Source organism: Neofelis nebulosa, chromosome 17 (genome assembly GCF_028018385.1).
Source record: "Neofelis nebulosa isolate mNeoNeb1 chromosome 17, mNeoNeb1.pri, whole genome shotgun sequence".
NCBI classification, from domain to species: Eukaryota; Metazoa; Chordata; class Mammalia; order Carnivora; family Felidae; genus Neofelis; species Neofelis nebulosa.
This window is the reverse complement of record NC_080798.1, coordinates 15,697,042-15,711,944: the sequence shown is the minus strand read 5'-3', so window position 1 is coordinate 15,711,944 and position 14,903 is coordinate 15,697,042. Positions and strand designations below refer to the sequence as shown.

The 14,903-nt window shown below is 56.4% G+C and overlaps 1 protein-coding gene across 4 annotated transcripts in view; it reads left to right on the top strand.

Moving 5' to 3' along the window:
* RYR1 (ryanodine receptor 1) overlaps nucleotides 1-14,903 on the top strand; it is a 117,521-nt gene that overhangs the window by 56,845 nt on the left and 45,773 nt on the right. For 2 of the 4 annotated variants that reach the window (XM_058707773.1, XM_058707771.1), the window contains exons 59-74: nucleotides 543-610; nucleotides 716-837; nucleotides 1,320-1,369; nucleotides 1,785-1,845; nucleotides 1,952-2,190; nucleotides 4,650-4,731; nucleotides 5,278-5,408; nucleotides 5,630-5,962; nucleotides 6,776-7,016; nucleotides 9,618-9,705; nucleotides 9,785-9,877; nucleotides 10,743-10,757; nucleotides 11,962-12,132; nucleotides 13,677-13,736; nucleotides 14,022-14,159; nucleotides 14,721-14,833. In XM_058707773.1, the coding sequence (XP_058563756.1) occupies nucleotides 543-610; nucleotides 716-837; nucleotides 1,320-1,369; nucleotides 1,785-1,845; nucleotides 1,952-2,190; nucleotides 4,650-4,731; nucleotides 5,278-5,408; nucleotides 5,630-5,962; nucleotides 6,776-7,016; nucleotides 9,618-9,705; nucleotides 9,785-9,877; nucleotides 10,743-10,757; nucleotides 11,962-12,132; nucleotides 13,677-13,736; nucleotides 14,022-14,159; nucleotides 14,721-14,833 (2,005 nt within the window). The remainder of the gene's footprint in view (nucleotides 1-542; nucleotides 611-715; nucleotides 838-1,319; nucleotides 1,370-1,784; nucleotides 1,846-1,951; nucleotides 2,191-4,649; nucleotides 4,732-5,277; nucleotides 5,409-5,629; nucleotides 5,963-6,775; nucleotides 7,017-9,617; nucleotides 9,706-9,784; nucleotides 9,878-10,742; nucleotides 10,758-11,961; nucleotides 12,133-13,676; nucleotides 13,737-14,021; nucleotides 14,160-14,720; nucleotides 14,834-14,903) is intronic. The other 2 variants (XM_058707775.1, XM_058707772.1) reach the window with 1 other exon arrangement.

Here is a 14,903-nt window from a genome sequence, read left to right as displayed (position 1 = left end):
TCAGTTCCCTCATCTGTAAAATGAAGGAGGGGACCAACTGTACAGTCCTCCAAGTTGGGAAGAGATCGTGCGAGGGCCAGGGACATTATTAGCGTTATCATTATCATTAATTATTACTCTCACTGTTATTACTACCTGAAATTGACTTCTGCTTTAAAATTAATTCTAGTCTGCCAACATTGACTTCTTGTTTCATTCATTCATTCATTCATTCATTCATTCCACATTGACTCAGTGCCAAGTACTGAAGTTCAGGAAGAAGAGGGCTGGTGAGGAAGCGGATGTTCCATGACCTTACTCCATCCTAGTTTATCCTCTTCCCCATTTTCAGCCGCAGGAAGGGCTTGATCAAGGAGTTAGGGGGAAACACAGGAAAGACAGGAGAGACAGGTTTACCTCAAAGCCAACAGAGGTGGCTTTATACCAAGCATTAATCTCCCATCTTTTCCTCCCTTAACCCTCAAGTCCCCTCCCTCCCTAGGCACCTTCTGAGTTCCCCAGCCTTGAACCCACCATCACCTCTCTTTTCCCTCCGCCACCAGAGGCTGTGGTCAGCAGCGGACGAGTGGAAAAGTCCCCCCACGAACAGGAGATTAAATTCTTTGCCAAGGTGAGAGGTGGACTGAGAAGCCGGAGGGGGCTGGGGACTGGTGGGCCCCTTCACCCAGTCCCCCTTCACCCAGCCCGCCTCGTCTCTTCCCCACCCCACCCCCAGATCCTGCTCCCTTTGATCAACCAGTATTTCACCAACCACTGCCTCTATTTCCTGTCCACACCGGCCAAAGTGCTGGGCAGTGGTGGCCACGCCTCCAACAAGGAGAAGGAAATGATCACCAGGTGGGCTACCCTGGGACCCCTGACCCCGCCTCCTGACCTCGCAGGATTGCAATCCTGGACCCTGTCCTCCCAACCTGGGACTGTATGGGCTCTGTCCTGGGTGTTGGGCACTGACCACTCTACCTACAGAGGTGACTGAAGGGTGAGGGTGACTCCCTGTCCTCTTGTGCCCAGGACCGAGGGGTCTCCCAGGATGTAGGACTTTCAGGCAAATGGGACGAACTGGTCGCCCTGTCAGAAAGGCAGACCAGCCTCCCCACCCGCCAGCACCCCCGTGTCTGCCCGTTACTCTCAAGCTTGCTCATCTCTCTGCCCCTTCCCCACCCTCCCTGTCACCTTCGTTCTCTTCTCCACCGTCCTATGTCCTCCTGGCTGTGTCTTCTGTCCCTCTGTCCCTGTCCCTAACTGTGCCGCTGCTGTCCTTGCCCCGTGGTGTCCTCACTGTCTGTTTCCCCCGTCCTTATGTCCCTTTCTTTCTTCAGCCTCTTCTGCAAGCTTGCGGCTCTTGTGCGGCACCGAGTTTCTCTCTTTGGTAAGTAGCTCCCCGCCCCCGGTTCTTCTCTCTAACCTTCCCTCTCTCCCTGCAATCTCCAACCCCACCCTGAAGAAACAGCTCCCGGTTCAGGCCTCAGTTTGAACAACCTCCACCGTGTTGTTCCTCTGGACCCAGACACGGACTGGGTAGTCCTAGCGACAGGGCTGTGCCTGGCACAGCGCTGGGCCCTGCCCTCGTGGGGCCCCCAGGCTGGTGGGGACACAGACTCATCCTCAGACAGTGATGGCCCGAAGGTCAGGGCTGGGATGGGGGAGGTGCAGGCAGAGCGGGTTGGGGGAAGGACCAGGTCCTGTGGGGGTCCGGGTGGAGGTGGGGCGGGGGGGAGGTGGATGTAGGGGAAGGCGCTGCCCTTGTAGCCCTTCCTTCACCCTCTCCCGTCTCCCTTCCCCAGGGACGGATGCCCCAGCTGTGGTCAACTGTCTTCACATCCTGGCACGCTCCCTGGATGCCAGGTATGGGGCCTGGTGGCCACCCCCGCCCCAAACCCCTGTTCTCCTTGACCTCCTGAAATCCCGAATCTCGGATTCTAGAACTGGCGCGCCCTGGCTTCCCTCCTAGGACGGTGATGAAGTCAGGCCCCGAGATCGTGAAGGCCGGCCTCCGCTCCTTCTTTGAGAGCGCCTCAGAGGACATCGAGAAGATGGTGGAGAACCTTCGTCTGGGCAAGGTGTCCCAAGCACGCACGCAGGTGAAGGGTGTGGGCCAGAACCTCACCTACACCACGGTGGCCCTGCTGCCGGTCCTCACCACGCTTTTCCAGCACATCGCCCAGCACCAGTTCGGAGACGATGTTATCCGTAAGGACCCCTGACCCCAAGGGCAGGGCTGGGGCCGGGGGTGGGGTGCGATTCTGCTGACACCAGCCATCCCCGTGTGCCCGACAGAATCCCCAGGTGTCTTGAGTGTGCATTCAGTGAATTGGTAGGTAACAGAATGAGTTCATGAGACAGAATGAGTTAATGAGGATATAAGTTCAGCAGCTTTTTTTTTTTTTTAACGTTTATTTATTTTGAGAGACAGAGACCGAATGTGAGCAAGGGAGGGGAGAGACAGAGGGAGACACAGAATCCGAAGCAGGCTTCAGGCTCCCAGCTGTCAGCGCAGAGCCCGACGCAGAGCTCGAACCCATGAACCGTGAGATCATGACCTGATCTGAAGTCAGACGCTTAACCAACCGAGCCACCCAGAGACCCCTGAGTTCAGCAGCTTCTAACAAAAGACCCTAAGTCACTGTAGCTTAAACAAGAAAGGGGTGTGTTTCTTTCTCATGTAAGAGCCTACTTGTGAGTGCATCACCATGTCAGAAGCCCAGGCTCCCTCCATCTTGTTACCCTGCCATCTTGGAAATACTGCCTTTATCCGCAGGGTCCCGGATGGCACGGCGTTCATTACATCCCCATTCTAGTCTGTAAGAGGAGAGAGGAAGCAAAGAGGAGGGCACTGCAATTCTTTTACAAGAACGACCTAGATGTGGTCTGTGTCAGTCCTGCTTACATCCGTCTCGCTGGCCAGAATTCAGCATGCGGCCACATGTCACCGCAAGGGGGGCTGGGAAAGTAGCCTTTATTCTGGGAGGTCACGTGTCCAGCTAAACATTGGAGGTCTGTTCCTAAAGAGCAAAGTTAAGAGCAGATATTGGGAGTCTATTAGCAGCGTCTGCCGTTTTTCTGCTACCAAATGGCACACGTGTTGTGTGACCCAGCCTGGGATCTGGGAACACAATGTGCACAGTGTGTTAGACACAGGCAAGATGCAACACCCGTGGAGTGTCAGGTCCTCAAACAAAGAGCCTTATGAGATGTGGTCTGGACTGTGGGGGGCGGGGGAAGGACGGCAGGGGGGGCTGGTGGGAGAGATGTTCAGGAGGCCGAGGAGATGGGCGGTGGAGGGGAGGTATCCAGAGTGAAGCCCAAGGCCCCGGCCTGTGACACTCGGATAGTGGGGCCTCCAGGATACAGGGACTGGGAGCAGTAACGAATCTGGGGGAGATGCCAAGGTCCATTGGGCCAAGGGGCCCAGGGAACACCCTGGGAAGGTGTCCAGGACGGGCCAGCAGGCCACGGGCCGTGGGGATTGGCGGATGCTGAGCCATGTCTCAGTTCACCGTTTCTTTGAAATTAGAACCTTTTGCCAAAAGTAAGAAAAGTTGAACGTGGTTGGGGCTCTTCCCCCACCCTCACATTTTGTTCAGAGAATTAAAATTTTTTTTTAATGTTTATTTATTTTTGAGAGGGAGAGACAGACAGAGAGTGAGTGGGGTAGGGCACAGAGAGAGGGAGACACAGAATCCGAAGCAGGCTCCAGGCTCCGAGCTGTCAGCCCAGAGCCCGACACGGGGCTCGAACTCACAGACTGAGAGATCATGACCTGAGCCTAAGCCGGACGCGCAACCGGCTGAGCCACCCAGGTGCCCCTGTTTAGAGAATTTTAAAGTGTCCAGAAGAGCCAGAAGAAGAGAATTGTTCACAATTTGCCCCATTTGCTTAACCTTTCACTTTATGAGCAAAAGTATTTGCAGACCTTTTTGTTGAACTTTAGAATGTGAGTTCCACAGACCGTGACACCTCATCCCTAAATACTGAGTCTGCACCTCCTGGAATGAGAACCTTCTGTCTGTCATGTAATCACAATATCATTATCACCACCTAACCCGACTGTGCTTGAATTTCCCTCATTACTCTCAAAATGTCTTTGATTTAAAAAAAAAAAAATTCAGAATCCAGTCAGGTTTTTTTCCTTGCATTTGGTTGTTATGTCCACGTAGTCTCTTCAATCTAGAACTGCCCCCTTGCCCTCTTTTTATCTCGAGACATTTGTAAAGTTGCTGAGGTTCCTAACCTGGTCTTCTGGGGGTCGGCAGGGGGATGACCTAAAATTATCGTCAGGGTTGGATGTTTGCATTTTTCTGGAGAGTGTCCATCGCTATCATCAAAGAGATCCATGACTCCCCTCCAAGGAAAGAACAGCCTTTACTGAGTGCCTGTTGTGTGCCCTCTTCCAACTGGTTTCCAAGCATTAATCTTTGGATCCTTACAACCACCCCATGAGGAAGATACTGTAGGTATCCCCATTTTACAGATAGGGAAACTGAGGCCAAGAGAGTGTTGGCACTTTGCTCAAGTCACAAAACTGGTAAATGGCAGGCCGGCTCTCGACTGCCCAGCTCTTACCCAGTATTTGGAGGTGAGGGAGGAGGGCGGGGGAGGACGGAGATGGTGGGTGCTTCCCCCACCCTCACCCTCCCTCTCTCTCTCAGTGGATGATGTCCAGGTCTCTTGCTACCGAACGCTGTGCAGTATCTACTCTCTGGGAACCACCAGGAACCCTTACGTGGAAAAGTAAGGAGAGAGAGCCATAGTTTGGGGCTGGGGTGGGTGCTGGGGGGATGGGGGAAGGAAGGAGCAGGAGAAGATGGGGGTGGGTGAAAAACAGAAATGAGCAGTCTTCCACGACGGACATGCTCGGCGGCAGCTGCAGTTCACCGAGGTGGCCACTTGAGGGCACTCGGGGGAAGACCAGTGAAGGAAGCCCGATCGGCCCCAGGCGCCTGCTGGCCAGGATGGCAGGTGGCTCCTTGCCGGGGTGCAAGCTTGCCCCGGCAGGAGGCACGCAGAAGTGAGGGTGGTACACAGGAGCCACAGCACGCTGGGGGCACCGAGGAGGGGCCCTGGCAGTGCCCGTGTGGGTGGGCTCTCCTGAGCTGGGATCACCAGTTAGAGCGAGAGGGCACATGAGAACCCAGGGAAAAGGCCACGTTCGTGCTTTGGGTGGACGGCTGGGCTCCAGAGAGTTCAGGGGAGACGCACTCCTATGGAGACGGAGGCTGGGACGCAGCACCGGGGAGGGGGGGGGGCGTGTCAGAACCAAGCAGCCCCCTCTTCCAGGCTGCGGCCGGCCCTCGGGGAGTGCCTGGCCCGCCTGGCAGCGGCCATGCCGGTGGCGTTCCTGGAGCCTCAGCTGAACGAGTATAACGCCTGCTCCGTGTACACCACCAAGTCTCCCCGGGAGCGGGCCAGTAAGTGGTGTGGGGCTGGGGCGGGTGTGAGGAAACGTCCTACCCAGCACGGGCCCGGGGGAGGGCCCGCTTTGGGGGGGCTCCGAGGGCTGAGGATTCCCCAGGTTGGGGGCACTCCAGACTGGAGGATTCTGGAGCCCGTCGGGGCCCGGGTTTGTGGTGGGGACACCGAGGTCTGGGAGTGATGGGTTGGAATGCCCTGACCCCTCTGTGCACCCCAGTCCTGGGGCTCCCCAACAGCGTGGAGGAGATGTGTCCTGACATCCCGGTGCTGGAGCGGCTCATGGCGGACATCGGGGGGCTGGCCGAGTCGGGGGCCCGCTATACAGAGATGCCGCACGTCATCGAGATCACGCTGCCCATGCTGTGCAGCTACCTGCCGCGCTGGTGGGAGCGCGGGCCCGAGGCCCCCCCGCCCGCCCTGCCCGCGGGGGCGCCCCCGCCCTGCACAGCTGTCACCTCTGACCACCTCAACTCCCTGCTGGGGAATATCCTGCGAATCATCGTCAACAACCTGGGCATTGACGAGGCGTCGTGGATGAAGCGGCTCGCCGGTGGGTCTGGGGGGGCACCAGGCTCCTGAGGACTGGGGCCGAAGCGTCCTGGGGCTCGGGCCCTTTGATCTCATGGTCTGAGAGGGAGATCCCCAGGGTCTGTGTTTTCCTGGGAGTTGGCAGGAGTCAGAGTCCAGGTTTTCTCAGGCTCAGAAGGCGAGGAGTCATCACAAGCGGTCAGAATCTCGGGTTCTCAGGGTCTGGGGTGGATGGATGGTTCCTGGAAGTCCTCCAGGCCGGATTCTGAATTGCTAGAGACTTGGAGAGGGTTAGGAATTGGGTCAGAGGCCTGGGTTCCTTATACAGAGGGTCAGAGAACCAGGTCACGCATCAGGGGCCCTGATACGGAGGGGTTTGTAGGTCAGAGGTCAAGAAATGAGTCTTTAAAGGGATGGGATTCCTGGTTCAGAAGTTCTCTGTCAGAAACAGAGTTGGCTCTGGGCCAACCTAGAGCTTGGGGGCTGGGCTCAGAGGCCGGGGTCAGAGGTCAGAGGCTGGGGTAAGAAACCAGGGGTCATAGTCAGAAATCACACAGTGAGGTAAGAGTTTGGGTAGGGGCTAGGTCACAGGTCAAAGATTAGGGTGAGAGGTCATAGGCCAAGGTAAGCTATCAGATTATGAGTCGGTCACAGGGGGGTCAGAGGTGGCTGGCGTCACAGGTTCAGGTCAAGGGCTGTGATTGGGACCAGGCGTCAGGGGCTGTGTCAGAGGTCAGGGCCCGAGCTCAGGCATGGGATCCAAGGTCATAGGTCAGGTGCTGGAGTTAGAGGCTGGCCGGCAGCACGTGCCCCTCCGTCCGCCTCGCCCCTGCAGTGTTCGCCCAGCCCATCGTGAGCCGGGCCCGGCCGGAGCTGCTGCATTCACACTTCATCCCCACCATCGGGCGGCTGCGCAAGCGGGCGGGGAAGGTGGTGGCCGAGGAGGAGCAGCTGCGCCTGGAGGCCAAGGCGGAGGCCCAGGAGGGCGAGCTCCTGGTGCGGGATGAGTTCTCTGTGCTCTGCCGGGACCTGTACGCCCTCTACCCGCTGCTCATCCGCTACGTGGACAACAACAGGTCAGCGAGTCCCCGCCGTCCCCGTGCACATTCAGCCTGACCTTGGGCTTCCCGGAGCCCCATCTGACCCGTCACCTTCTGAGTTACTATAAACTTTTTCCAGCTCTCACCCACCCCCCCAACCTTCTGACCACCCCCCCCCATTGCCTCTGGCCCCACAAAATCCAGCCCGCGGGTGTCTGCTCCCCTTCTTCTCCTTCACACCTCCTGAGGCCGAGCCCCCACGAGGCCGCCTCTGGGCTTGGGTGGATGGGGCTGATTCGCGCAGTTAGGCCCAATGGTCAGGCCTTCCTCCGTCACTGAGGGGAAACGAAGACGGTCCAGATCTGGCCAGCCGGACTTTCCTCAGAAACAGGCCTTTAGGAGAAGCAAGAGCAGGTGCGGCACCTGGGTGGTTCAGCCCATTGAGCATCCAACTTCAGCTCAGGTCATGATCTTGCAGTTTGTGGGTTCAAGCCCTGCATCCGGTTCGCTGCTGTCGGTGCAGAGCCCGCTTCGGATGCTCTGTCCCTCTCTCTCTGCCCCCCCACCGCCACTCATGCTCTCTCTCTCTCAAAAATTAAAAAAAAATTTTTTTAAGTCAATAGCAGGGGCACCCGGGTGGCTCAGTCAGTTAAAAGTGTCCGACTTTGGCTCAGGTCATGAACTCACGGTTCATGAGTTCGAGTCCTGTGTCAGGCTCTGTGCTGACAGCTCAGAGCCTGGAGCCTGCTTCTGATCCTCTGTTCCCCTCTCTCTGTGCACCCCCCTGCCCCACTCATGCTCTCTCTCTCTCTCAAAAATAAAAAAAAAAAATTTTAAGTCAAAAGCAAGAACAGGTATCAACCAATTGCTAACATCTCCCTAAAATCAGAAGCAGGGTTCAGAGAATCATTAACTCCTAGGGGCAGCCTAATCCAGGGATAGTGAATATGTTTCAACTCCTAGTTCCATCCTGGTTGAAAAGATTTTCAGGTTGCATCAGGGCTTTGTAAGAAAGGGGGCTCTGATTGATTAGCTATGCCTGTCACGGGAGCAGAAATGGGAAGCATTGGTAGGAATGTTGTATACACCCATGCACACCCCTCTTCACACTCATGACGGGGTGTATTGCTGTAGTGTAGGTTCCCAGGAGTCCGTGCACCGCATCGGAGAGTTTGAACAAATAAATTGTGGCGCATTCCCACCGTGGAATACTACACGGCGATGAAAATGAACAAATTATTGCAGGATACAACGATGTGGATGAATGTCACAAATGTCAGGTCGAAGGAAGCCAGGAAAAATAAAAATAGAGTACCTATTACATCTATTCATGTAACGTTCAAGAGCAGACAAAAATAATCCATGGTCAGCATAAGGGTCATTCAAGTGGAGGGAAAAAGGAGTGGCTGGGAGGGGCGTGAAGATACTTCTGGACCCTGGAAATGTTCTATTTCTTTTTTTTTTTTATTTCTTTTTTTTTAATGTATATCCAAATTAGCATATAGTGCAACAATGATTTTAGGATTGCTTAGTGCCCCGCACCCATTTAGCCCATCCCCCCTCCCACACCCCCTCCAGCAACCCTCTGTTTGTTCTCCATATTTATGAGTCTCTTATGCTTTGTCCCCCTCCCTGTTTTTATGTTATTTTTGTTTCCCTTCCCTTATGTTCATCTGTTTTGTCTCTTAAAGTCCTCATATGAGTGAAGTCATATGATTTTTGTCTTTCTCTGACTAATTTCACTTAGCATAATACCCTCCAGTTCCATCCACGTTGTTGCAAATGGCAAGATTTCATTCTTTTTGATTCCCAGGTAATACTCCGTTATATATATATACGTATATATATACGTATATATATATACGTATATATACACATACATACATACCGCATCTTCTTTATCCATTCATCCATCAGTGGACATTTGGGCTCTTTCCATACTTTGGCTACTGTCGATAGTGCTGCTGTAAACATGGGGGTGCATGTGTCCCTTCAAAACAGCACACCTGTATCCCGTGGATAAATGCCCAGTAGTGCAGTTGCTGGGTCGTAGGGTAGTTCTCTTTTTAGTTTTTTGAGGAAACTCCATACTGTTTTCCAGAGTAGCTGTACCAGCTTGCATTCCCGTATACTTTTTTTAATGTTTATTATTTTTGAGAGAGAGCACAAGCAGGGGAGGGGCAGAGAGAGAGAGAGGGAGACACAGAATCCGAAGCAGGCTCCAGGCTCTGAGCTGTCAGCACAGAGCCCGACTTGGAGCTCGATCTCACAAACTGCAAGATCATGACCCGAGCTGAAGTCGGACGCTTAACTGACTGAGCCACCCAGGCGCCCCTATTTTTTGACTTGGGTGGTGGTTACACCAGTGTGTTCACTTTGTGATAACCATCAAGCTGACACTTTATGTTATACTTCAATAAAAAGGTTAGAGATAGAAAAAAGGACTTCCTTTTTTTAAAGGAATGGGTAAGATGTTTAGATCATCTGAATGGCCAGCTTACCCGAGAAAACTCCATCCCATCCCTCCCGTTGGAATCTCCAGTCCCCCCATCCCCTCCCCTGAGGGCTCTGTGTGTGGCGTCCTCTCCTGGGGGGCCCTGACCCCATCCCTCACCGGCCCCTTCCCTGCCCACCCAGGGCGCACTGGCTGACGGAGCCCAACCCCAGCGCCGAGGAGCTGTTCAGGATGGTGGGCGAGATCTTCATCTACTGGTCCAAGTCCCACGTGAGTCCCCGTCCGCCCTGGCCCTCCTTCCCATGACCCTCACTGCCCCGTCTGATCCTGACACTGCCTCCCCCACCAGAACTTTAAGCGTGAGGAGCAGAACTTTGTGGTCCAGAATGAGATCAACAACATGTCATTTCTGACCGCTGACAACAAGAGCAAAATGGCCAAGGTGGGTGCTTTGCTCTGAGAGCACGTAGCAGGGAGGGCGGGAGCACCCTCCAGGCCTTCCCACCTAACCCCTTCACCAGCTAGCCTTCCCTGCCCTGGCCACGTGCCCGCAGCCATCACAGCACCCCATCTCCCCCCTGCCTCATCTCCTCCCTCCTCCTCTGTCTTTTCCCTTCCCCCCATTTCTCTCTTCTTCCTCCATCTCCTCCCTCCTCCCCATCTCCCTCCTCCTCATCTCACTCCCTATCCCCCTCCTCCTATCCCCCTCCTCCCTATCTCTCCTCTCCCTCTTCCCCATGCCCTTCCTCTCCCTCTGGATCCCCCTCCTCCCATCCCCCTCCTCCCATCCCCCTCCTCCCTATCTCTCCTCCTGCCTCTCTCTCCTCTCCCTCCTCCCCATCCCTTCCCTCTCCATCTTCCCCATGCCCTTCCTCTCCCTCCCCATCACCCTCCCCCTCTCTCTCCTCCCCATCACCCTACTCCTATCTCTCTCCTCTCCTCCTTCCTCTCCATCTCCCTCCTCTGCCTCCTCCCCGCCTCATCCTTTCTCTCCTCCTTCCTCCCCTCTCCTCCCACTTTCCCCTCCTCCATTCCTTCCCTCACCCCAATATCTTCCTCTCCCATCTCCTCATTATCCCATATGCCCCCTCTCCTCTACCCTTAACTTCTCAGCACTGCCCTCTTCAGGGGCCTAAAGACCAAACCCACCCGCCCATTTCCACTCGGGGTCCGGAAATGCCCAGCTAGGGGCTGTGTGTCGGGCTGGGGCAAGGGGGCTGGGGTGGGGCCCACTTGAAGTTGGGCCTAGGGTTCTCTGAGGGGCCGGGGTAACCCTTCTTGTCTTTGTCTGCACCCTGACGAAGCAGGCGGGAGATGTACAGGTCAGCCCCACGTCTGGGACCTTCCGCATGCCTCTTGGCTTAATTCCCTCTTCTCCCCCACACCCTGGCTTCTGCATCCCCTCCAGAAAATTCCTGCCCCTGTTCCCTGCCTCTCGCCCTTGGCTTTCAGCCCCCATCCTTCTTCTCTCCCCCATCCCCACCCCAACCACCCATTCCCTTCCCAACGCTCAGCTTTTGCCAATTTAACGTTTGTTTTTTTTTTTTAACTTTTGTTTAAAAAAAAAAATCTCTCAGCTTTCCTCAAAGCAGCGAAGCATTGTGGTCTGAGGTCACGGGGAATGGGAATGGGGTGGGAAAGGCACGCGCATGGTTGGGCTTAAGGCTTGGGCTCCGGAACCAGGCAGACTTGGGTTCAAATCCTGACCCTTGGCAGTTGGCTGTGCGACCTTAGTCAAATGTCTTATTTTCTGAGCCTTGGATGGCATCTGGCCGGTGGCCCCCGGGGCCCCGGGGCTCTGCATGTGGTCTCGGCAGTGTCTGGCTCACACACAGGCCGTGCTCCATATTGCGAGCCGGAGTGAATGTGGCTCCGGCCGAAGTTGGTCACTGGGGCTTCTCGTTGGCATGACTGGGGTGGCCCTGGCCCTGGGTCCGCACCCAAGGCTCCAGAACACGGCTGTGGGACTCTGTGCCCCGTGTTTCTGCTTCCAGACCTCTCTGGATCTCTCTTACATCTTCTGTCTTCCTGTCTCCTTGTCTGCCTGAGTCTCTCAGTGTCTCTCTTTTTCTCCCAACTTCTTTTGTCTCTTGAGACTCTTTACGGTTCTGCATCTTTATTTCATTCTGGGGACCTCACTCTTGGGATATCAAGTGTAGGGTTGCGCATGTTGTGGGGGAGGGGAGGTGCCGTACTAAAAGTTGTTAGGGGATTCTGGGAGAAGACTGCCAGAGGTTGGGAAAGGCCCAGAATTTGGGGAAATCTGGAATTTGGGATAGAGGTTGGGAACTGGGGACACAGGCTCGGTCTGGGAGGGTCTGGGGTGAGGGCTGGGGGCCTGAAGTGAAAGATCAGCAAGGTCTGGGGTGGAAATGGATGCGGGCTCTCAGATGGGGGAGGAGATGCCAGGCACCCAGGCTGCGGGCTGGAGCCCAGGCCGTGGACAATGGCACAGGTTGGGGCTGGGGCCTGGGGCCTGGGGTCGGGCTGCGAGTCGGGCTGGTGCTGAGCCCCATGTCCCCACAGTCAGGTGGCTCGGACCAGGAACGCACGAAGAAGAAGCGCCGAGGGGACCGGTACTCTGTGCAGACGTCACTGATTGTGGCCACGCTCAAGAAGATGCTGCCCATCGGCCTGAACATGTGTGCGCCCACTGACCAGGAGCTCATCGTGCAGGCCAAGAACCGCTACGCCCTGGTGCCTGCACAGCCCCGTTACGGGAACCTGCCAACACCCTGCTCAGCACCCCACCAAGCCCCCAGGACCCTACTGAATCCCCAGGATCCCACTGGGAGTCCTCTCTTGGGACCCTAATGAATCTTTCTCCAGGACACTGAGGACTCATGGGATCCCCTGGGATGCCCTGAACCTTTCCCTAGGTTGCTGAGAATCCAGGGCTCTGCCCAATATCTTAGGATATTGGGCAGAGCCCTGGGACCTAAGGATCCTAATTGGAACCCCATCGAAACCCAGGAATATCATTAAGACCCCTGGGATCCAAGGACCATATTGAGCCTTCAAGGACCCTCCTGAACACCCTCCCCCAGAACCATGCCTAACCCGTTAGGACCCTGAAGGCCCCACCAGAGACACCATGAGCCCCCCTGAGACGCCTCTGAGTCCTCCACCAGGACCTCCCATTGGGACCCATTGAGTCCCCCATGATCCCACCGACCCTCCCCTGAACCTCTGGGTCCACACTGAGCTCGCCAGCTCACCAGCTCTTTCCCTCAGGACCCTGCTGACCCCGCCCTCTGGGCTCTGTTGACTCTCAGGGTTCCAGTGAGCACTCTGATCTTAAGTATCCCCCAGGATCCTAATGGCTCCTTCCCCAGAACCACACCCAAACCTGTGATGTATCAGGATTCCTGAGATCAACTGATCCCACTCCCTGAACCCCCTGAGGCTCCAAGGAGGACTCCCAGGACCCCATGTACCCTTAGTATGGAATAGCACCCCCCAGCCTTACCAGCTTTACCTGAGAAGTCCTTCCAGGACCCTGCCCAAGACCCCTTGAGTCTCCCCAGGACTCTGCTAAACACCCTGACAACCTATTAACTCCTCTGGGGCCTCGAAGACCCCTGACTTCTCCTGGTATCACAAACACCCTCTTTCCTGGAGCCCTAAAGTGTCCTCCCTTCAGGACCTCAATCTCCTCCTAGGACCTGCTGAGTCTTGCCAAGAACGCACGGAGCCCTCCAGGGCCCCTCTGACCCCTCAACTTGGTCTTTGAGGGCCCCTCTCTTCTGGGAATCCCCCCCCCCCCCCGCTGACCCTTCTTTGGCCTCCATGAAAACCCTACTGGTGACTTGGTTGATCTGCCTGATCCCTCATGACCTCTGCTGATCTTGTTGTCTCCCTTATACTCCCCCCCCCACCTCCTTTGATCTTCAAAAACTCCCTGCCCATCCCGCAGCCCCACTTTGACCCTCCACTGACCTCCAATAATCCCTCGGTGGCCTCATTTGACCTTTGAGGGCATTCTCTCATCACTCCCTACCTCCACTCACATCCCCACAAGGCCCTTCTAATCCTTACTGTCTCTTCAAGGTGCATCTGTGGCCTCTAGGACTCCCTTCTGACAATTCCTGACCATCGGGCCCTTTCAGTTTCTCCCAGATGCCCCCCTCCCCACAAGCCTCTCGCCAGCTGCTGGGATGATGGGCCTGGAAGGGAGAGGGATGTGGGTTAAGGAGGATGCTGGGCCATCAGAGTGACCCGGTCTGGCCATGTCTCCCCAGAAAGACACAGATGAGGAGGTCCGGGAATATCTGCAGAACAACCTTCACCTTCAGGGAAAGGTACCCTCCTTAATCTGCAACCAAAAGGGGCACGTTAGGACAGTAGCAGCAATAATAGCCAAGTACACTTACTCTGTACCAGGCAGGGGGAGAAGGACCTTAACGTGTGCTCACCCACCGAATGAATGGTCAGAATGAATGGTCACGGCACCGAAAGGGGGGCGGGGCAGCCAGAGAAGCCCACCTCGAGGGAGCGGAGGGGCCCTCAGACGAGCCCGGCTGGGGAACTGGGAGCCAGCAGGGGGAGGGACCCTCACGCCGGCCGCCCTTCTTCCCTCCCGTCAGGTGGAAGGCTCCCCTTCTTTGCGCTGGCAGATGGCCCTGTACCGGGGCCTCCCGGGCCGTGAGGAGGACGCCGACGACCCCGAGAAGATCGTGCGCAGGGTCCAGGAGGTGTCTGCGGTGCTCTATCATCTGGAGCAGGTGGCTGGGCTGGAAGGGTCTTGGGAGGGGGCGGGGAGCTGGGGTCTCTGGGCGGAGCAAGGGGCGGGCCTTGAATCTGTGGGCGGGGTCTGAGGGTAAACCTTGGGTCTCTGGGTGGAGCCTGGAGTTAAACGCGAGGCTTTAGAAAGGGATTTGGGAACGCCAGGGGAAGGACCTGGTGCTTAGATATCGGGCCTAGGGGCGGGGTCAGGGTCAGAATTTGGGGTCTAGAGTGGGGCCTGGTGAAGACGCCTTGACTCTGGGCAGGACCGTGGGTGGGTCTCTGGATGGTGACGGGCCTGGGTAGTGACCCTGGGCCTGTGGGCGGGCCTAGGACAGACATTTCGGTCTGGAAGCAAAGCCCAGGTTCGAACCTTGACTCTCTTGGTACGGCCGGGGAGTTCCTACAGCCCTGTGAGTTGGGCCTGAATTTGGGCCTGGGCATAGATGGGCAGTTTCACCCAGGGGGTCTGGGGTAGGAATCAGATCGGGGTAGAGGCGGGGACATGACAGATTGCCGCCCGCGTCCCCCCCTCCCCCGCCCCCCCCCCCCCCCCCCAGATCGAGCACCCTTACAAATCCAAGAAGGCCGTGTGGCACAAGCTCTTGTCCAAGCAGCGCCGGAGGGCGGTCGTTGCCTGTTTCCGCATGACCCCCCTGTACAACCTGCCCACGTAAGACCCCCAGGGTAGAAGGAAGCTTGAGGGGCGGTGGAGAAGGGCTGGCTGAGGAGGCGGGAGGACA